Consider the following 19960-nt stretch of genomic DNA (forward strand, 5'->3'; position numbering starts at 1 on the left):
GAATTCACAGTGCTTTATGTTCTTTTCCTTTAAGTAACCACTACAACTAAAAATCATTTCCAGTGAGTTTGATTCTGCCGTAAGCAGATCAGAGAGTTCTTAGTAAATGAGAACACAGCATTTTCCTGACTTATTTATTGGGGTGCATAAGAGAAGGAGGTGATGTTTCTGCAGGGTCTATGGGTAGGAAGTCCATTCATCACTATCACTGTCACTGTCAGAGAACACTTAAAGGGGGAATTGGGGACGGAGAGAATGTAGCACGTGGGGCAACGGAAGGCAGGACCCCACCCCCCCCACCCCCGCCGCCCCGGGTCCCTCGCCACTTTTTCCTTGCTGACCTGACCCTCTTCCCACAGTTGCCCTGATGATGGTCGGGCAAGGTCTGGGGTCAAGCAAAAGCGTGCACTCTCCAGACAAGCCAGCTCAGCCACTCTGCCCCTCGGCAGCTTGGCTGAGAGGTAGGGAGAGAGCTCGAGATCGGGTCTCGGGTAGGGAGGCTGAACCTCCAAAGTCCCCACTCCCGGGCCGGCGGTGGCGAAGGGGGTTGGGGCTGAGTGCCCTTCCGGGGGCGACCGACCTGGGGCTCTGGCAAGCCCTCCCGGGACGCATCGGTCCTCTGTCTGTGGGCATCTGCTCTGTGCCCAATCCTCAACCCATTTCTCGGGGCTAAACCTTCCCCCCTGCGGGGGCGCAGCTTTCCCGAGGCGGCTGACGAGCTCGCCTAACTCCTGAAGCGCCGAGAGCTCGGAGACCGAGCGCGGCCTCCCCTTCCCCCAGCGTACACGTCAACGCCGGCGTCGAGGAAGCGTCGTAATGTCTCGAAGAGGCTCGCCACCCACCAACCCTGCAGCCCGCCGCTCCAGCTGCCGACGGAGAAATCGCTGACCCAAGAGCACCCTGACCCTTCCCGCAGGCTCAAGGCGAATCAAAAGAGAATCTTTCCGCAGATGTACTCCGGGAGGGCGGGTTACTGTGCCTACAGGGCGGGTTTATTGGAACCCTTGATAGAACAAGTAGGCTGTGGCGCCTCACGTCACTCCCCGTCCCTGTCATTTTTAAGGTTCCTCAGGTCTCTATTGCGGCGAGTTTGTCAGCCCTACCAGGCAGCCAGCTTTCCTTCCCTAATCGCCAGCGCCGGCCGGTTTCGCCCAAACGTTCGCTTTTGAGCGTTTGCGCTTGGGAGGCGCGGCTAGAGCCGCGGGTTTTTTTTTTTTTTCTGCGCTTCTATTAGGGACCGTACGGTAGTGATGGCGGCGCTCAGTGAGACTTTCCTGTCACTGGATACTACTACTCCCAGCCCTCCTCAAAGCCGCCGGAGCAACCCCCAGGTCTTTAATTTACAAGTAGCAATTTGACTTGCTCTGCTGCATGTCAGGTGGGAGCTTGGAAAGTGTGGAGAAGCCCCGGGGATTAAGCGATCGCAGCTTAAAAAGAAAAAAAGCCAAGCAAATAAACAAAACCCACCCACCCTAACAAACATGAGGCTGCTGGAGAGAATGAGGAAAGAGTGGTTCATGATTGGAATAGTACTGGCGATCGCGGGAGCAAAGCTGGAGCCGTCCATAGGGGTGAATGGGGGTAAGTGCTCCACCTCTGCATGCTCCGCCGCGGTTCCCACTTCCGAACTAATTTTCGAGTCTTGGACAGGCGGGGGAGACAGGAATTGGGGAGTGTCTGCCTCTCTTAGGGGCACTGACCAGCCCGTGGTGTCTTTTGGCCTTTTAGAAGATTTTTCAATTTGCCAGTCCCAGAGAGGATTTATAATTAGGAAGGAGGCAAGCGAATTTGAACGCAGGTTGCCTTTGCCGCGAACAATCAATGAGAATCCTTAGTGTCAAGCAGTGAGGTTACCGAGAATGAAACTTATCCCTCCTGCCTTCAAAGTAGCATCCTATCCCAAGGGACGCTAGGTTGCCAGGAGTTCCTTATCTGTCTCGGAGTGAACACCATTACCTTGTCCGTTTCCGACACTCCCCTCCCCCACGTTAAAAAAGGAAAGGTGGGCCGGTGGCGAGGGGAGAAAAAGGGATACCCTTTCCTCTTCCAACTCAGATTTGATGGCCCACATGTCGGAGAGTGGTGTTTTTCTGCAGTTGCTGCCGCTCCACAAACTCCCAAGCCGACTGACACGTTGCACTCACTGCTTCCGTGTACGGCCGGCACAGTTGCTACACTTAGCAGTTTCACAGATACGGGCTGTGTTAGACCCTGTGTGCTGTGTATTTTGGCAAGGAAATGTAGGCGGGCTTAAAAATCACACCCAGATCTCTGAATAGTGGAATCCTTGTCCTATGTGGACGGGCATTGGTGGAAATGACTGGAAATAGCGTTAGCCTTTCCTGTCCCACCACCCCTCCTCCCACCCTTAGACAAGCATGTCCCACTTTTCATAAATGTTAATTGAATTTGTTTAGTTCATTGTCTGCTTGACCTTGTTTGGCAGTTTTCATGCTTATTGACAGGTTTTACACACCAGCCACACAGGGACAGATAAGGACGGACGTGAGCACACAGTCTTCATGCCAGGCTGAACACTCAGGAGGCTGTTTGAAGTTATTTGTACCTTTTTGTTCAAACATGATGAAAGTGAATGAAATGATCTCTCAGGAGAACAGCGGTTCCTGCTACCCTCTGCCCTCAATACCTCCATTTAGAGATAGCTTCAGAAAACATTTAAAAAGAATTTTTTGAACAAAGACAGTGGAGATTAAAAATTTTTTCGTTTATGTTCTTTCCTTCTCTGTTCAACTTAGTCCACAATGTGGAGGGTGTATAGCTGTGAGAATAAAGCTGTTGGGCTGGTTATCCTGCTGAAGATACCAGTTTCTCCTTTGACGTAGTTTCTCTGTGAGCTTTCGGGGAAACTTGTGAAGGCTGGTGTTCAGGTTCTATACAATCATTTGCCTTGTCCCTGCAGCTTGCTGGGTAGTAAGAATGTTAGACAGTATCTTTGTGGTGATCTCGGATGTACATTTCACTAGCTTCACTTGCAGACTTTGTAGCTTACAGTGCTAGGTCTCCGATTTGCTGAGTGTTAGGGTGAAGTTACAGGTGATGTGTGATCCTCTAAGTTGAGATCTGCAGAGACTAGGTTTGGTCTCTTACATTCCTGGGCTGCTCAGTGGGAAGGAGGGTTATTGACTGCTGAATCATTTCCCCAGGGCTTCCCCCCAGTGACAGGTGTGAGATACATTCCTGCTTGTTCCCTCAGATTCTACTTAGTGAAGTTTTGGGGGTTTTTCTATGTTAGAAATATTGTTTCCCATTTTCACTAGTCCCTATGCCATTAATCTAGAGTTTATTTGTTTAATTATAAAAGAGGAGACAATTAAGAGCTGAGAGGGAACTTTAAATCCTTTTAAGCCAACATGCTTCTTTTACAGCTGAAGGTATTGAGACCTGAGGTCAGGTGACTCACCCTAGGTCAAGTTAGCTAGCTTAGGGAAGAGGAAGGACTGGGAACCCGGACTTCCCGTTATATCATACCAGTTGCAACATCCATACATTCTTGGCAATAAATCCGTTCTTGGCAATAAATCATTAAAAATGAATAACCATTATAAAGAAAGGCTCTCTGTGATAAAGACATTTTCCATACCCTGATTTTTATAGCCCAAAAAAGCTAAGCAGATTCAGCTAATATTAGACAACTGTGTACTCATGTGATTTTTTTTTTTTTTTTTTGAGAGAGAGATGTCCAAGTGTAAAAGTTACTCTTTCTAAAAAAAGAAGGTAAATGTTTGGGATTTGTTATATAGGCCGTCTGGATAAGTTCTGGATACTTCAATTGACCTTCCCACCTGTAAAACTTCTTCAATAAAAACTTTCAAATAGTACCAAATAACACCTTGACTCCATTAGTTAAAACAACAAAAATCTAGGACCCGGGAGAGGAATGGTGACTGAAAGTGTTCTGTCTTCTTGTGCTCTACAGAATGATCTAAAGCACCTCTTTTTGCTTCTCACTTGTAGTCAGAAGTTCCATTTTTGGGTCTGTACACTGGAATTCATATACACTTTTAATGCACTCACATTGACTGAGAAATTTTCAGTTGAACAGTATTCTGTTCTCTTCAGCAGGAAGTTTTGATTGTTTTCAACTTGTTAAGAGGTTCCCCTCGTCTTTACCTGGATCAATACCTTAATGACCTCACTCTATTTTGAAGTGTAAGACTTCTACACTTAAAGTATCACATCTTTGCTCTGACCTCCCTTTAAAAGCAGTCTATATAACCAATGGGTGAGTTATGTATGGCTGGAAATTTACAGAGGTGGGAACCCTAAAGTGAGAGAAGTTGAATGACTTTCCATATGGGAAAAAGTGAAACAGATACTAGCATAGATCATTTAATTCTTACTTCTCTGTTCTTTTTACTCAGTTACATTTCATTTTTAAATATATTAAAAAGTTGAAAATGAAGAGCCACAAGAGATGTAAATGTGCAGATTTTCAGGTGTAGATACTCTGTTGCATTTCGACCCAGGGGCACCCTTAGCTCTACCCATCTTGGAGTTTACCAGAGTTCAACACTGTGCTATTCATCCTAGGAGAGAAAGGCTTACTTCTTTGGAAGTACAGAGTAAGTTTCTATTTCTACTTGCATCTTTAACTGAAATTATTGCTATTAATAAGACATAGCTTCTAAAAAAGAAATTGCTTCATTTTTTCTTTAAGAAAACATAACCAGAAACATGTTCCTGCATAAACTTAAGAACATTAGCATGAACACGTTAAATGAAGTTTAGGAATGAAATTTACTTGATGATAGTAGTTTTATGAAATAATAGTTCCTTGCATTCTTAAGCATTCCAAATCATTTTCTTTCTCCCCACCCCCATTCCCATATTTTAAAAAATATGAATTTGAAGTCCCAAAGTTTTTTATGGTTAGTTTTTCTTTTGATGTTGCCACTCCATCCCATTTTCACTGAGAAATCTCTCTCTTTTTTTTTTTTTTTGCTTTGGTTTAAGGAAAAGTTCGAATTTACGTTTCTCCTTTGCTCTTTATAGCCATCTCAAGATCTGAACCTGGTTATTTTCATGACTTGGAAGATATAATCATGACCTTGGAGACAGGCCAAATATCATTCCACAGCATACTTTCAACTCTCATCTCTGTGCAAATATTTACCAGCTTTTAATTTCAGCCCTGCCAGCCTCTAGTTCCTCATTCACACAGTGGACGATCCATTAGCAGCTGTCTCAAAGGGGCTTTAGGTTTCTCCAAATTAGAATTGATTCCTCCTTCCCCTTTAAATGGTACATTGTCAGTGGACCTGGAATAGCCTCACCAGGTTCTTTCATGGATTAGAGTTATTTAGATCTGCATCTAATAAAAAAAACAGTACACATTGTTTTTAGGATTTAAAACATGCAAAGTGAAGGATCAGTCCACTGAATTGTGCCCATTAGTTAATAGTTATGATGTTTATTTATATATATGTGTGTGTCTGGAGTGTGGGAAGAGTTAGCTTCTTAAAAAATTCAGGTGTTGGCTAACTAAAGTAAGCTTTAGCTGCCCCAAAGAAACGTGCAGTCATTGCCATGTGCTTGCTATGGAGATGCATCTTTGGACACGTCGCCTAGCTATTGCTTGCAAATATACTGCTAATTCAGTGTGTGTGTATGTTAGTTACTCAGTCATGTGACTTTGCGGCTCTATGGACTGTAGCCGGCCAGGCTCCTCTGTCTATGGAATTCTCCAGGAAAGAATACTGGAGTGGGTTGTCATTCCCTTCTCTAGGGATCTTCCTGACCCAGGGATCAAACCTGGATCTCCCACATTGCAGGCAGTTTCTTTACCGTCTGAGCTACCAGAGACACCCATACTGCTAACTCTAACCCATCATATACAGAAAATCCGGGTCACCACCGTGGACAGAAGCACAGTTGACAAGAATAGATTTCAAAAAAAAACTTGGGACTGGAGGAAAAGAAAAATGATATGAGTTTTTTTAAAAAAGCAAACAAACAGGATATTAAAAATTCCTGGAAGGCATTTACTTCCAAAATGAACCCGATTCCTTGACTTTCAAATCTGCTCCTGAATCACCTTTCCTCAGCTTTGATGAAATATTATTCCAAAGTGTGAGTGGCTGAGACAGATTCACTCACAAGTATGGTGGAAAAAAAAAATGTACTTCTTTTTTGAACTGCTTTCACTGCCCTGAAGTGTAATACCTGCCTTTTCCCTTTGCTCCTTTTTTCTCAGATCACAGCAAAATGATTGTGTGAATGCCAGTATCTAAAATAATGTATCACAGTGTTGAAGGAGGTCTTTGTTTCTTTAATTCACTGATGTACCACAAATGCCTGAAATGTAGCATTGTAGTAGCTCAATAAAGATTTGTGGACTGAACTTCCTTGGTGGTCCGGTGGCTAAGACTCGGAGCTCCCAGTGCAGGGAGCCTGGATTCCATTTCTGATGAGGGAACTAAGATCCCACGTGCTGCAACTAAGACCTGGGGCAGCCAAACAAATAAATAACTATTTTTTAAAAATGTTGTTGACTGACTGAGTGGTGATTTTTCCTGAGCTTGGTCTTTTTCATTGAGCAGTACCTATAGGAATGGTGGAGGGTGGCAGGCAGTGGAGGAACCACGATTTTGGTCCTGTTGTTCGCCTTTGCGGCAGTTACTCATTTCCTAGCGCTGCCACGACCAATTTCCTCAGACTGGGTGGCTTAAAACAACAGAAATATTTTTGTTGTTGTCTTGTTTTTTTCAGAATTCAGACATCCAAATGTGATCATGGCTGTCCTCCCACCGAATGCTCTAGGGAGGAGCTCTTCCTTGCTTCTCCTGGCTTACGGTGGTTCCCAGATATCTTTGGCTCCTTGCCCCAGTCTTCACAAGGCCATCTTCCCTCTGTTTGTGACCATATCCAGAGTTGCCTCTACTTACCAGAATACCAGTCACTGGATTACAGCTCCCACCCAATCCAATTAGACCACTTATTAATAACTTGATTACATCTGCAAAGACCCAATTTCCAAATTAGCTTCATAGGTTCTAGTAGACATGAATTTTGGAGGGACACTGTTCAGCCTACTGCAAGAGGGCTGTATAAAATGTCAAATATGAGGTGATCTCAGATTTTGAAATGTTGGTCCGTGCTAGGGTTTCTCAACCCTGGCATTATTGATGTTTAAAAAAATGTTTGCTAATATTTATTTGGATTTATTTCATTAGTTTTCAATATAAGAGATAATGAAGTACAGATACATTGAACTCCCCTTGCTTTTTTTATTGGAGTATACTCACTTTACAATGTTGTGTTAGTCTCTACTGTTATTGACATTTTTGGATACACTAATTCCGATATGTTTGATTTTGGATATGATAATTCATATCGTTGGATATGTAATTCTGAAAAACATTCTCCAGGATGTTTAGGAGAACTCCTGGTCTCTACTAGATGTCAGTAATGCACCCTACCCCCTGAGTTATAACAGCTCCCAAAAATGTTCTGGAACATTGCCAAACGTCCATGGGTGACAAAATTTCCACAGCTGGAGAACCACTGTTATACGGGTATAAAGTGGCACTTTCTCAGAACTGCAGTCTTGCCCTTTGGTTAGCGCATTAGGTCTTCAAGTCACTTGTGTATGTTGTTGTTTGTTGTTATGTAGTCGCTATGTCATGTCCAACTCTTTTGCAACCCCATGGACTGTAGCCTACCAGGCTTCTCTATCCATGGGATTTCCAGGCAGGAATACTGGAGTGGGTTGCCATTTCCTTCTCCAGGGGATCTTCTCGACCTAAGGATCGAACTTGTGTCTCCTGCTTTGGCAGCTGGATTCTTTACCACTGAACCATCAGGGAAGCCCCCAGTTGTGTACAAGCTACATAAATAAATAAATAAATATTAGGGTCGTCCCTGTTATGCCCATAGTATTAACACCTCTAGGGTAGTGCCAGCCTGTCTCTAGATAAGATTTTCCAGAGGTGAAAGATCAGTCCTATCTGGTTCACCACAGTATTCCTGGGGCCTGCCAAAATTTAATGTTAGCAATCTTAAGAATATATTGTTAAGTACTCTGCTACTCGGGCTTCCCAGGTGGCTCATGTAAATGTAAATGTAAAGAATCCGCCTGCAATGCAGGAGACCTGTGTTCGATCCCTGGGTGGGGAAGATCCCCTGAAGGAGGGCATGGCAACCCACTCCAGTATTCTTACCTGGAGAATCCCATGGACAGAGGAGCCTGGCATGGCTGGAGTCCGTGGGATCGCAAAGACTCGGACGTAACTGAGTGACTAAGCATACACACTCTGCTACTCTATGTGCATTGTCTCATTCATGTAGTAAGTGCTCAATAAATACTTGTACTCTGAGTGCACTCGGGCAGAACTGAATATGCATGAATATAAGCTTTGATCTCTGATATCCTAGGAGAAATAAGATTATATTTGCTAAAAAGAAGAGGACTTCTTCCACTGATTTTCTTCTTTTGGTGGTGCTGGTGGGGGAGAATTTTGATTGTTATATCAGCACAGATACTGTGGCAGATAAAATCAGAATTAATGTAGAAGGATGCAGCCTGTCTGCTCTCCTGTGTGAGAGCAGTGTTTATTTTCATTCTTCTGGTCTGAGGGTTCTGTGCTGAGCTGGACAGCTGTGGTCCTTGCCCTCTGGAAAATCCTGTCCAAGTCAGGCTGCCTCACAGTGAACACTTAACTCTGCAAGCTTATTAGCACAGTAGAGGCAACACCAAGATTTAGAGTCCCGCTTGTTCTCCTCCAATGGATTCTTCTTTCGTGTCAAGTAAATGCCTGTCAGAAATGTTTATCTAACAGTGACTCATTTCTCTCTCTTTAGGACCCCTGAAGCCAGAAATAACTGTCTCCTACATTGCTGTCGCAACAATTTTCTTTAACAGCGGACTATCATTAAATACAGAGGTACTGTTACCTAATGGGGGCACATGAAAAGCAGGGAGAAGAATTTAATTTGCGCTTACCGCTTTGAAATTTCAGATTCCTTTTGTAAAGCCAGGTGTAGTTACAGTCTGAAGGCTTCACTATCAGGGAAAGTGACTTGGACCTCTGCAAAGGACTTGCCTTTTGTACCTAGTAACTATGTATCATAGACACTATACTATAGTTGGACAGCGCCATGGAGACTGAAGGAAGGTGTGGTTAGAGTGGTTGTGTTTTTAATACAGTGAACTGAAACATCTGCTTCCTGTCTTTCTCAGATCCCTGCTGGGGCACTCTGGAGTCACTGATGTTTAGTTAGGTTTCCATAACTTGTGGATCTTCTTTAGCTTCTAGGACTTGTGCTGCTCAAGTGGTGCTTCTTATAGTTTTTAACTAATTTGTGTGTCTTTTTTAAAAAGGATATTCTCTGTTGGCATATCTATTACCTATTAATATGGCATATCTATTACATATTAATATATAAACATATTAATGAATGTTTTAACTGAAATGCAGGAATTTTTCACGTTGAACCACCATCTATCATGAACACTCACAAGTAATTTTATTTACTGATCTAGCTATCCCTGAATATGAGATTCTTTTAGAATTAAACAAATCAAGACATTTTAACATCCAAGAGAGGAATAAGTAGAATTTCTGATTCTCCTTTGAATTGTAATAAAAGAAAAGAAAATACCCATTTACCTTTGAAGAAATTACATTGACCTTGTAAATTTGTCATTTTAAGATATCCTTGTTCATATGTAGGTGGGGACTCTTACTATGTCAGGTTTTGGGGCATTTTTGGAAATGGGTTTAAAGTTCTGTTTCCACATTAGGTCTTGCCTGTGTTTATTTTAATTTTCTCTTAAGTGTGCTTTGAATAAAAACCGTATTTAGTTACCTTCATTTTTGACCATCCTAGTAGCAACTTGGAAAAAGCATGGTCTGACTAAATTTATGTATTCTGTAGTTGTCAAGTTGGTATAAATCTTATCAATGGGGCATTTTTGATATAGAAGGGATCCCTGTGTAGTGTCTGAGAAATTTTGTCTCAAGAATTTGAAATATTGTCACTAATTACTTGCTCTTTTGAAACCGACTTAGAATGAGATTTCCTAAATAGGTTAAATTCTAGTTTTTGTAAATTATGTTGACACGAGAGGACTATAGTTGGTGATTGGGGCGGGGGGGTGGGATGCAGGCTTTCTCTGTCAACACCTGAGTTCTACACTTGGTTCTCAAATGTGGGTTCCAGTGATACAGAAAGTTTCTTGCCACTCTTGTGGTACTGGATGGATTTTCCCTGGAGGTCTTCCTGCTGGCCTTGGCTGATTGTCTCTGTGGAACAGGTGCCTCACCCAAGCCCTGTGCTTGAGACATTGCTCTAACTACATCCCCTGCTGGCTGCTTAATATCTGCAGCTGTTCTCTGTTGTGAAGTTGCCAAGTTGATTCCAACTCTGTAACCCCTTGGGCTGCGTCCCTCCAGGCTCCTCTGTCTATGGGCTTTCCCAGGCAAGAATACTGGAGTGGGTTGCCATTTCCTTCTCCAACAGTTTTTCTTTATGCCTTGGGAAATCTGGCAAGATTTGATTCTCTCACTCCTTTAGTTTCTTTAATGCTATCCTGTTAAGCAGCCAACTCTGTGGGATGCAGGAGTTGAAGAAGGAAGAATGTCATATTTACCAGCATTTTCTAAGGAAATTCTTCAAATTCTTCTGTAAGCACCTAGGAAACCTTCATCCAGCTAATTTGGCTCTGATGATCAAATGCCTGGATCCTGTGTTTTATCATGGTATCTAAGCAGCCATCAAAGCCACTTCCTCCATTAAGGGCCCTTTTCATACTAATACAATATTAAATCATTTTCAAGATCCGTTTAATTTAAGATACCCTAGATTGCATCATTATGTAGTGTTAAACCATCTCTAGGCCTTGCTAATTTCCCGGGCAAGTGAACAGTTGTAAGTTAGGAGGGAATGATCTGATCTTCATGTTACTTGTTTTTTAGTCAATAATCAAATTAATATCAGCTGGGACTACTATTTTTTTTTTTTATCCTGCTAGGTCCTGGAATAGTACATTTTTACACATAGGAGACAGCAAGTTATTATTAACTTGAGTCTATTGCAAGCATTTACATTGGTCCCACGCAAGTTTGATTTATCTGGAACATTTCATGTAGTGTTACTTATACATTGAGGTACTGATGTGTATTCTAAAATTTGTTTGGTTCACTTATTAAAACTATAAAGGACTGTGTATTAATACTTCATGCAAAAAAAATTTAATGCTAAATCTTGTTTTATGACTCTTGGTTTCTAGTTTGTGAAATACCTGTTGAAATGATTTCTGAACTTTTTTGTTGTAGTGTTATGAAATAAGGTCACATTTGAAATATATTTTATATTTAGTTAGCCTCAGACCTGCAGTTTCAGAAAAAAAATATATTTTATATTTAGTTAGCCTCAGACCTGCAGTTTCAGAGGATTAGTCACTGAAGAGATTGTGACAGGACCAATCTCGCTTAAACAGGTACCTAGGAAGTGCTTATGACCACAGGTGCTGCAGCCTCGTAAACATGTGCTTGGCCTGGGACAGGAGCAAAGATGAACAGGAAGCTCAGAATCTGAGAAGGGTCCCAGTAGGCTAAAATATTTAGTTTTCCTTATTTTCCTAAACAGATCATTTTTTAAAAATCCTATTAGCTTAGAAGTAACTATAGCAAATTCTGAACTTGAGGCTACCACTGCTTATTTCCATCCCAGAGCTATGAGGCTGCTTCTCAAAGCAAATCCAGTAAGGTCGAATACAGGTTAGCAGGGAAATTGGTATGTAATGAAAATATTTCTAAATCCCAGTCTGAACCTCTGATTTTAAGCAATTCTTGATGCTGTCAGTGAGGTCTGGGTATGTGGAGTATCTCCTTAAGTTTATTTTTAATGGAATTCGACCTGTATTACATGTGAGTAAACAAAATGTCATGTGAAATCAACTTTTCAATTATTCATGATGGTGCTTATTTAAGTATGTGGCCCTAAATTCTACATGGATATGGTTTGGAGTAATACTCTTTTGAATTTTATAGTGTTCACTTGCTTTTTCTTTTCCACTGCTACCTTATTTTATCTTTAAGATTGCATGAAGAAGATATAAAAAATATAGAACTTTGGGTTTTTTGATAGTCTTGGAATCTTTCCTGGAAACAATTCATGTCTCTTAACTCCATGTTGTTAAGAAGCACTTGATGACCCAACATAGTAGCCCCTTGTGATTCATTTTGCTGTTTCTTTATTGTTCATTAGTCTGATACAATGTCAGTTGTTTCTAATTGTCATTTATCAGGTCAGCTTGTATTTTTTTAACTACATTTTTTTATAACTTTTTTCATGATTCCAAAAATAGTATTTCCCCATGTAGAAAGATTAGAAAGAATAAAAACAACTGCTCTTAACATTGTGTGAATTTTATTCCTTTTTTCTTAGACATATTTTTTATATCAGTTCAGTTCAGCTGCTCAGTCGTGTCCGACTCTTTGCGACCCCATGGACGCGACCCCTAGCACACCAGGCTTCCCAGTCCATCACCAACTCCTAGAGCTTGCTCAAACTCATGTGCGTAGAGTCGGTGATGCCATCCAACCATCTCATCCTCTGTTGTCCCCTTCTTCTCCTGCCTTCAGTCTTTCCCAGCTTCAGGGTCTTTTCCAATGAGTCAGTTTGTCACATCAGGTGGTCAAAATATTAGAGTTTCAGCTTCAGCATCAGTCCTTCCAATGAATATTCAGGATTGATTTCCTTTAGGATTGGCTGGTTGGATCTCCTTGCAGTCCAAGGGACTCTCAAGAGTCTTCTCCAACACCACAGTTCAAAAACATCAATTCTTTGGCACTCAGCTTTCTTTATAGTCCAACTCTCACATATGACTACTGGAAAAACCATAGCTTTGACTAGATGAACCTTTGTTGGCAAAGTAATGTCTCTGCTTTTTAATATGCTGTCTAGGTTGATCATAGCTTTTCTTCCAAGGAGCAAGCATCTTTTAATTTCAAGGCTGCAGTCACCACCTGCAGTGATGTTGGAGCCCCCCAAAATAAAGTCAGTCACTGTTTCCACTGGCTCCCCATCTATTTGCCAATGAAATGATGGGACTGGATGCCATGATCTTAGTTTTCTGAATGCTGAATTTTAAGCACTTAAAATTTTTCACTCTTCTCTTTCATCAAGAGGCTCTTTAGTTCTTCGCTTTCTGCTGTAAGGGTGGTGTCATCTGCATATCTGAGGTTATTGATATTTCTTCTGGCAGTCTTGATTCTAGCTTGTGCTTCATTCAGCCCAGCATTTCTCATGATGTACTCTGCATATAAGTTAAATAAGCAGGGTGACAGTATATAGCCTTGACATACTCCTTTCTTGATTTGGAACCAGTGTGTTGTTCCATGCCTGGTTCTAACTGTTGCTTCTTGACCTGCATACAGATTTCTCAGGAGGTAGGTAAGGTGCTCTGGTATTCCCATCTCTTTAAGAATTTTCCACAGTTTGTTGTGATCCACACAATCAAAGGCTTTGGCATAGGCAATGAAGCAGAAGTAGATGTTTTTCTGGAACTCTCTTGCTTTTTCTATGATCTGACGGATGTTGGCAATTTGATCTCTGGTTCCTCTGCCTTTTTAAATCCAGCTTGAACATCTGGAATTTCATGGTTCATGCACTGTTGAAGCCTGGTTTGGAGAATTTTGAGCATTACTTTGCTAGTGTGTGAGATGAGTACAATTTTGTGGTAATTTGTGCATTCTTTGGCATTGCCTTTCTTTGGGATTGGAATGAAAACTGACCTTTTCCAGTTCTGTGGCTACTGCTGAGTTTTCCAAATTTGCTGGCATATTGACTGTAGCACTTTCACAGCATCATCTTTTAGGATTTGAAATAGCTCAACTGGAATTCGATCACCTCCACTAGCTTTGTTCATGTTGATACTTCCTAAGGCCCACTTGACTTTGCATTCCAGGATGTCTGGCTCTAGTTCAGTGGTCACACCATTGTGGTTATCTGGGTCATGAAGATCTTTTTGTATAGTTCTGTGTATTTTTGCCACCTCTTCTTAATATTTTCAGCTTCTGTTAGGTCCCTACCATTTCTGTCCTTCATTGAGCCCATCTTTGCATGAAATGTTTCCTTGGCTTCTCTAATTTTCTTGAAGAGATCGCTAGTCTTTCCCATCCTATTGTTTTCCTTTCTTTGCATTGATCACTGAGAAAGGCTTTCTTATTTCTCTGTGCTATTCCTTGGAACTCTGTTTTGTATGTAGAGACTTTTAAAAATAAAGGATCTTTAAAAATTTATATATATTATATATATATACATATTTTTGCATAAATATACACATGCATACACAATATACAATTTTATTTTCTATGTTATATTGTGTAATGGTAATTTTTCATGTGATTTAATATTTCATTTAATTTTTCTTTATATTTGAAAATAAGGTATTTTATTCAGTTTTATGAACGTGAATCAAAAGATATAAGTGTATTTATGATGAGAAGTATTCTTTTTGCCCCTCTACTAAATACTCAGTTCTCTTCTCTGGAGAAAACCAATATGAACAGTTTCTGTATCTTTCCAGGGATATTCTATGAAATTGAACATATGTGTATCCCCTGCCCCCATCAAACTGTGGTATTTTATACTGTTTGCCACCTTACTTTATTTTACTCAAAACACATATCTTGGGGATTATTTCATATCAGCACATAAAAAGCTCCTTGTTTCTTTTTGAATGTTGAAAGATACTGTAGTTTATGAACGTGTCTTGATAGATTTCCTTGTCTTCTATTGATAGACATTTGTATAACTTACAAAGTTTTGCTATCATAAACATTCCACAAAGGATAACTTAAAAATATGTTATTTTCTACATTTGATAATACGTGTGAAGGATTAATTCCTTGAAGTAGAATTTCTGGGTCAGACGACTTGTGAAAGCCTGAATTATGAGAGATAGTCCACGCACCTAGAAAGGAGGCAGGTGCTGGCTGAGGCAATGAGCTGCCAGGTTTGGTCTCCACAGGTTGGGCCAGTGGCATGCCTGTGGTTAAGCAGGAAGAGATCCCCGAACTCCTACATCCTTGTCTGCACAGTTTTAACCTATTTTCTAACAGCTCTTAACACTCTGTTGCCACCTGAAGTCATTAGTTTTTCTCCCACTTTTGGACATATATGTTGTTTCCTGATTTTACTGTAATAGATAATGCTCTATCAGCCCTTTCTAGATATAAATGCTTGTAACCACTTTTTATATCCTTAGGTGAAATGCCTAGCCAAAACATTTTGAAATGCAGGAATATGAGTCATATTATAGTCCTTGAGATACTCTCCCAAGTTACTTTTCAGAAAGGTTAAAGCGTTTTATATTCCTATGAGAAGTATATACAAATACCTTTGTTTACTGCATTCTGGCTAGTCATTTTAATTTTTTAAAAATAAAAAACCCACTAATAGTTATTTCGTATTTGTAGAGTCCCTCTGAGTGTGTTTGAGTGAGATTTGGTTTCAAGACTACTGAGAATTCTTCCAGCTGCTGGTGCCTAAGTTTTTTCTTGGGTGAAACTTCCGGTTCATTGTAAGATGCCTCCTTTTACGTGAGCTCTGATCTGGGCACACAGTGTGGCTTCCGGCCAGCCCAGTGTTGTTCTCTGTTAGATCCAGTTTGCCAGGAGTTCCATGGATGCCTGTGCCTTTAGAGATGTCTTGAGATTGAGTCTACATGTCTCCCAGTATGTCTTCACATAGAGAGATGTAGGGTAGGAGCTGATGAGACAGATGGCAGAAAGTGGTGATCAATGAATGAGCCTGCATTAACCTACTGTTTACTACACCGTAAACTTTGACTAATGTCTCTGAGGCCACGTCATGACTTAACTTGAACTAGGGAAAGTGGGGGACATTGCAGTGCTAAGTTTATAACCAGTGACTCTGGCATCTTTGAATGTGTTTTAATGACTGCATGTTTTACATGTTTTCTATTACTTTCTGAATTTGTTTCATGTCCTCTGAATAACCACATAACTCAAAGAAATTCAAATGTAAATGCTTGTTAGTTTGTATGTATTGAAATCCCAGAGTTTACTGTTATATCCTTTTGCAGCTGTGAGACTCACAACTTATTCCTGGTATGTCATGTTTTCATGTACATCTTTTCCCTCTTGGGGCAGTGGTGTGACTTGGTGGTAGAAACAGGAATTCATGCGTTTGATAGCATGTCAGAAAACCTCAATTTTCTCATCGGATAATATCTTCCTAATAGAGTTGTTGTCAGGATTAGATGAGGTAACATACATTAAAATGGCAAGCTCAGAGCATGGCACAGAACTCTGCTATTCAGTAAATGTTAATAGAGAAATCTAGTGAGTAAAGAAATACTGGTTTATAGTTTTCTTATTTTGTATTATATGTATTCACATAATAAAAAGGTACTACTAGTCCCATTTAAAAAAAAATCTAGTGAGTAGATTTTGGGGAAAGAGCCCTTTGGAGTTATAGAATATTATTGGGAAAAACATTGTTAAAAATTATGATTTGTGTGTAGATTTAGTAACATCTTGCCAAGTTGAGGCCTTGCCAGGTCTGGTGTAATGAATAGAGGGTATCAAATTTAGTTAAAATGCTAGGTCCTGCCAAAATTTTTAAACCAGATTTTGTCCTTTTGAGTTAGCCAAAAAGTTTGTGTGGGTTTTTCTGTAGCATCCTATGTGTTTGTTTATAGTATCAGCAATTCTGAAATCTATGCTAGTGTTAAGGTAGTTAGCTTAGTCCTATTCCAGAATTTTATGAATCTAAATTGTTATGTTGTATTATATTTGAAAAAAATGAGAATGTTTGATAAGTTTTATATAAAAATATAATTACCATGAAGAGTTTTTTTTCCTTAAAGTCTATCTCTTATGTGTATGCTTATAGGTAAAAAATTTAGCTGTGAAATAACTCCAAATTGATAAATATTAACTAGACTTAACTGTGGTGATCATTTTGCAGTACACACAATGAATCATCATGTTGTATGCCTAAAACTAGTACAACATTGTATGTTAACTATATCTCAATTAAAAAAGCCTAATTCATGTGATGTTGTTTTGGCAGCAATCTCTCTTCAGAAATAGTTTTCTTACCATTGTTATTTTGTGTCCTTCATTTTCACAGGAGCTGACAAGTGCTTTGGTGCATATAAAACTACATCTTTTTATTCAGATCTTTACACTTGCATTCTTCCCAGCAGCAGTATGGCTTTTTCTTCAGCTTTTATCAATCACACCCATCAATGAATGGCTTTTAAAAGGGTATGTTTAAATATTTTGAAGGGTCCACTTTTAATGGGGCATCTTTAGTGACGTTATCATTTCTGTGGCAACTGTATATGAAAGGCCTTATGTGTGATATAAGGAAACACAAACACTTTTAACATTATTATTATTCCTAAAAGTGATAGTGTTTCATGAAGGAAGTTCATTAGAGAATTTTATAACCGAATCTTAAAAGATACACTTTTACTTAATCTTATAGTTCCAGGAGCGACAGTTTTCTGTTGGGAGAAAAATGGAAGGTGCTAGAGGATGTAAGATCTGTTTGTGTGTGTAATGTAGGCTGTAAGTTGGGTGCTTTAACTTTTGCATTCTATATCTTACTAAATACTATGTGTTTTTAAAAATATATAGGAAATAAAAAATACATAGAGGGGACAAACATTTACTTTTTCACTTGCTCTGTTTTATGTTTGATAGGATAATTGAATTACCAGTAGATTTTTGTTATGATCTAGTTTCCCATTAAAAATGTTGCCATGTTTGTTAAAAGTATTAAATGACTTAAAAATTATTTGAAGTGGTTTAAAACTAGCCACATTTTAGCATCATAATATAACAGCTTAAATACTGAACTCCAGGCCTAAAGATTTGCATTTTAATCTTATTCCTATCTTGCTATGTGACTTTAAGGAAAGTCATTTAATAGTCTGAAACCTCAGTTTCCCTGTTTTGTAATTATGGTGGTGGTTTAGTTGCTAAGTCGTGTCCGATTCTTGCGATCCCATGGACTGTAGCCCATCAAGCTCCTCTGTCCATGGGATTTTCCAGGCAAGAATATTAGAGTGGTTTGCCATTTCCTTCTCCGGGGAATCTTCCCAACCCAGGGATTGAACCCAGGTCTCCTGAACTGTAGGCAGATTCTTTACCAACTGAGCTACCAGGGAAGCTGTTTTATAATTATAAAATGAGGATAATCATATTTTTATTGCCTGCTTAATAATGATTTTGGGGATATCAATTGAGATCAGTTATTCATTCATTTATGCACTATTTATTTAGCTCCTATTATGTGCTAGGAATTATTATAGGTATTGGACAAACAACAGTGAACAAAATTGGCAAGTGCCAGTTAGTTTTGCTTGTCAAGGACACTCTGGGTGTGATTGTCAGTAAACAAGTAAATACGTGATCAAGATAAAGATAAATGATATGAAGTAAAACTGTATGATATGGTTGAAAATGGTTGAGAGGATAGACTGGTGATTAATTTACACTGCAGAGTTCTAGGGGTAGAATGTTCTAGGCAAAGAAATTAGAGTGTGTAAGGGCTGGAACAAGCCTTGTGTGTTCTAGAGTCAGGAAAGTGACATTGATGACCAAAGCCTAATGACATAGAGGATGAGTAATATGACTTAGGGTTGGAAAGGTGGACAGGACCCTTCCCATAGAGCTTTGTAGGCTATGGAAAATCATTCAGTTTTTATTTTGGGAAGCTACTGAAGGGATTTAAATAAGAGAGTGATGTGGTTCTGATTTGTACTGCAAATGATTCTTCTAGGAGAACAGATAGTAGAAGGGCCTGAGAGAAAGCTAGGGGACCAGCTTGGATGTTAGTGTGGTGAGGTAGCAGTACCATAGAAAGAGATGGATATATGGAGATTATGTTTTAAAATTAGAGCTCTCAGAACCCATGGGTGGATAGGATGTAGAGAGAGAAGGACAGGGAGGAGTCAAGGATGACATCTAGATTTGGGGTGTGAGCTACTGGGTTATTGGTGGCATCATTTACTTAGTTGGGGGAGAAAGGTTAGGACAAGAGGGGGAACCAAGGGTGCTGTTTTAATTGAGTTTTGGAGAATGATATAAAATTTCACCAGAAATTATAAAATGCTACATAAATATGACATCATTTTAGAGCAACAATGTATGATGCTTATTAAGATTCAGTATTTGGGACTTCCTTGGTGGTCCAGTGGTTAAGATTCTGCACTTTCAATGCAGGGGGCATGAGTTTGATCCCCAGATGGGAAACTGAGATATCCCATGTGCTGCACAGTATGGTCAAAAAAAAAAAAGAAAGAAAACCTAGTATTTATGGAGTATCTGCCCTTCATAGAACACTCAAGAAATTGGAAAAGACTAACATTTTCCTTGTATTCAGGGAACTTTCAGTTTAGTTGGATATGTAGGACATATGGGGCTTCCCAGGTGATGCCAGTGATAAAGAACCCACCTGCCAGTGCGGGAGACTTAAAAAATGCGGGTTTGGTCCCTGGGTTGGGAAGATCCCCTGGAGGAGGGCATGGCAACCCACTCCAGTATTCTTGCCTGGAGATTGCCCATGGACAGAGGAGCCTGGTAGACTTACTGTCAATGGAATCACAAAGATTTGGACATAACTGACGAGACTTAACATGCATGCACGTAGGAGATATATATATATATATATATATACATACATAAAATAGTAGCCAATCAAAATGGTCTAGCTTGTGATTTGTTAGATAAGTATAACCAGTTATAAGGGAAGAAGGCCAGACATCCTGGAATGGGAAGTCAAGTGGACCTTAGGAAGCATCACTATGAACAAAGCGAGTGGAGGTGATGGGATTGCAGCTGAGCTATTTCAAATCCTAAAAGATGATGCTGGGAAAGTGCTGCACTCAATATGCCAGCAAATTTGGAAAACTCAGCAGTGGCCACAGGACTGGAAAAGATCAGTTTTCATTCAA

At 40.1% G+C, this 19960-nt stretch overlaps 1 protein-coding gene and 1 long non-coding RNA gene across 6 annotated transcripts in view; one reads left to right on the plus strand and one right to left on the minus strand.

The window, feature by feature from the left end:
- The window catches only part of LOC122451905, a 52133-nt gene extending 51344 nt beyond the window's left edge, over positions 1–789 (minus strand). Inside the window, exon 1 of the long non-coding RNA XR_006272534.1 lies at positions 581–789. This is a non-coding gene — a long non-coding RNA (uncharacterized LOC122451905). The remainder of the gene's footprint in view (positions 1–580) is intronic.
- A 446-nt stretch (positions 790–1235) lies between these two features.
- SLC10A7 (solute carrier family 10 member 7) overlaps positions 1236–19960 on the plus strand; it is a 288285-nt gene continuing 269560 nt past the window's right edge. The window contains exons 1-3 of one of the 5 annotated variants that reach the window (XM_043485048.1): positions 1236–1581; positions 8821–8903; positions 17128–17264. In XM_043485048.1, the coding sequence (XP_043340983.1) occupies positions 1482–1581; positions 8821–8903; positions 17128–17264 (320 nt within the window). In that variant the 5' untranslated portion in view covers positions 1236–1481. The remainder of the gene's footprint in view (positions 1582–8820; positions 8904–17127; positions 17265–19960) is intronic. The other 4 variants (XM_043485037.1, XM_043485028.1, XM_043485017.1 and 1 more) reach the window with 4 other exon arrangements.

Source organism: Cervus canadensis, chromosome 1 (assembly GCF_019320065.1).
Source record: "Cervus canadensis isolate Bull #8, Minnesota chromosome 1, ASM1932006v1, whole genome shotgun sequence".
In the NCBI taxonomy this organism is placed as follows: domain Eukaryota; kingdom Metazoa; phylum Chordata; class Mammalia; order Artiodactyla; family Cervidae; genus Cervus; species Cervus canadensis.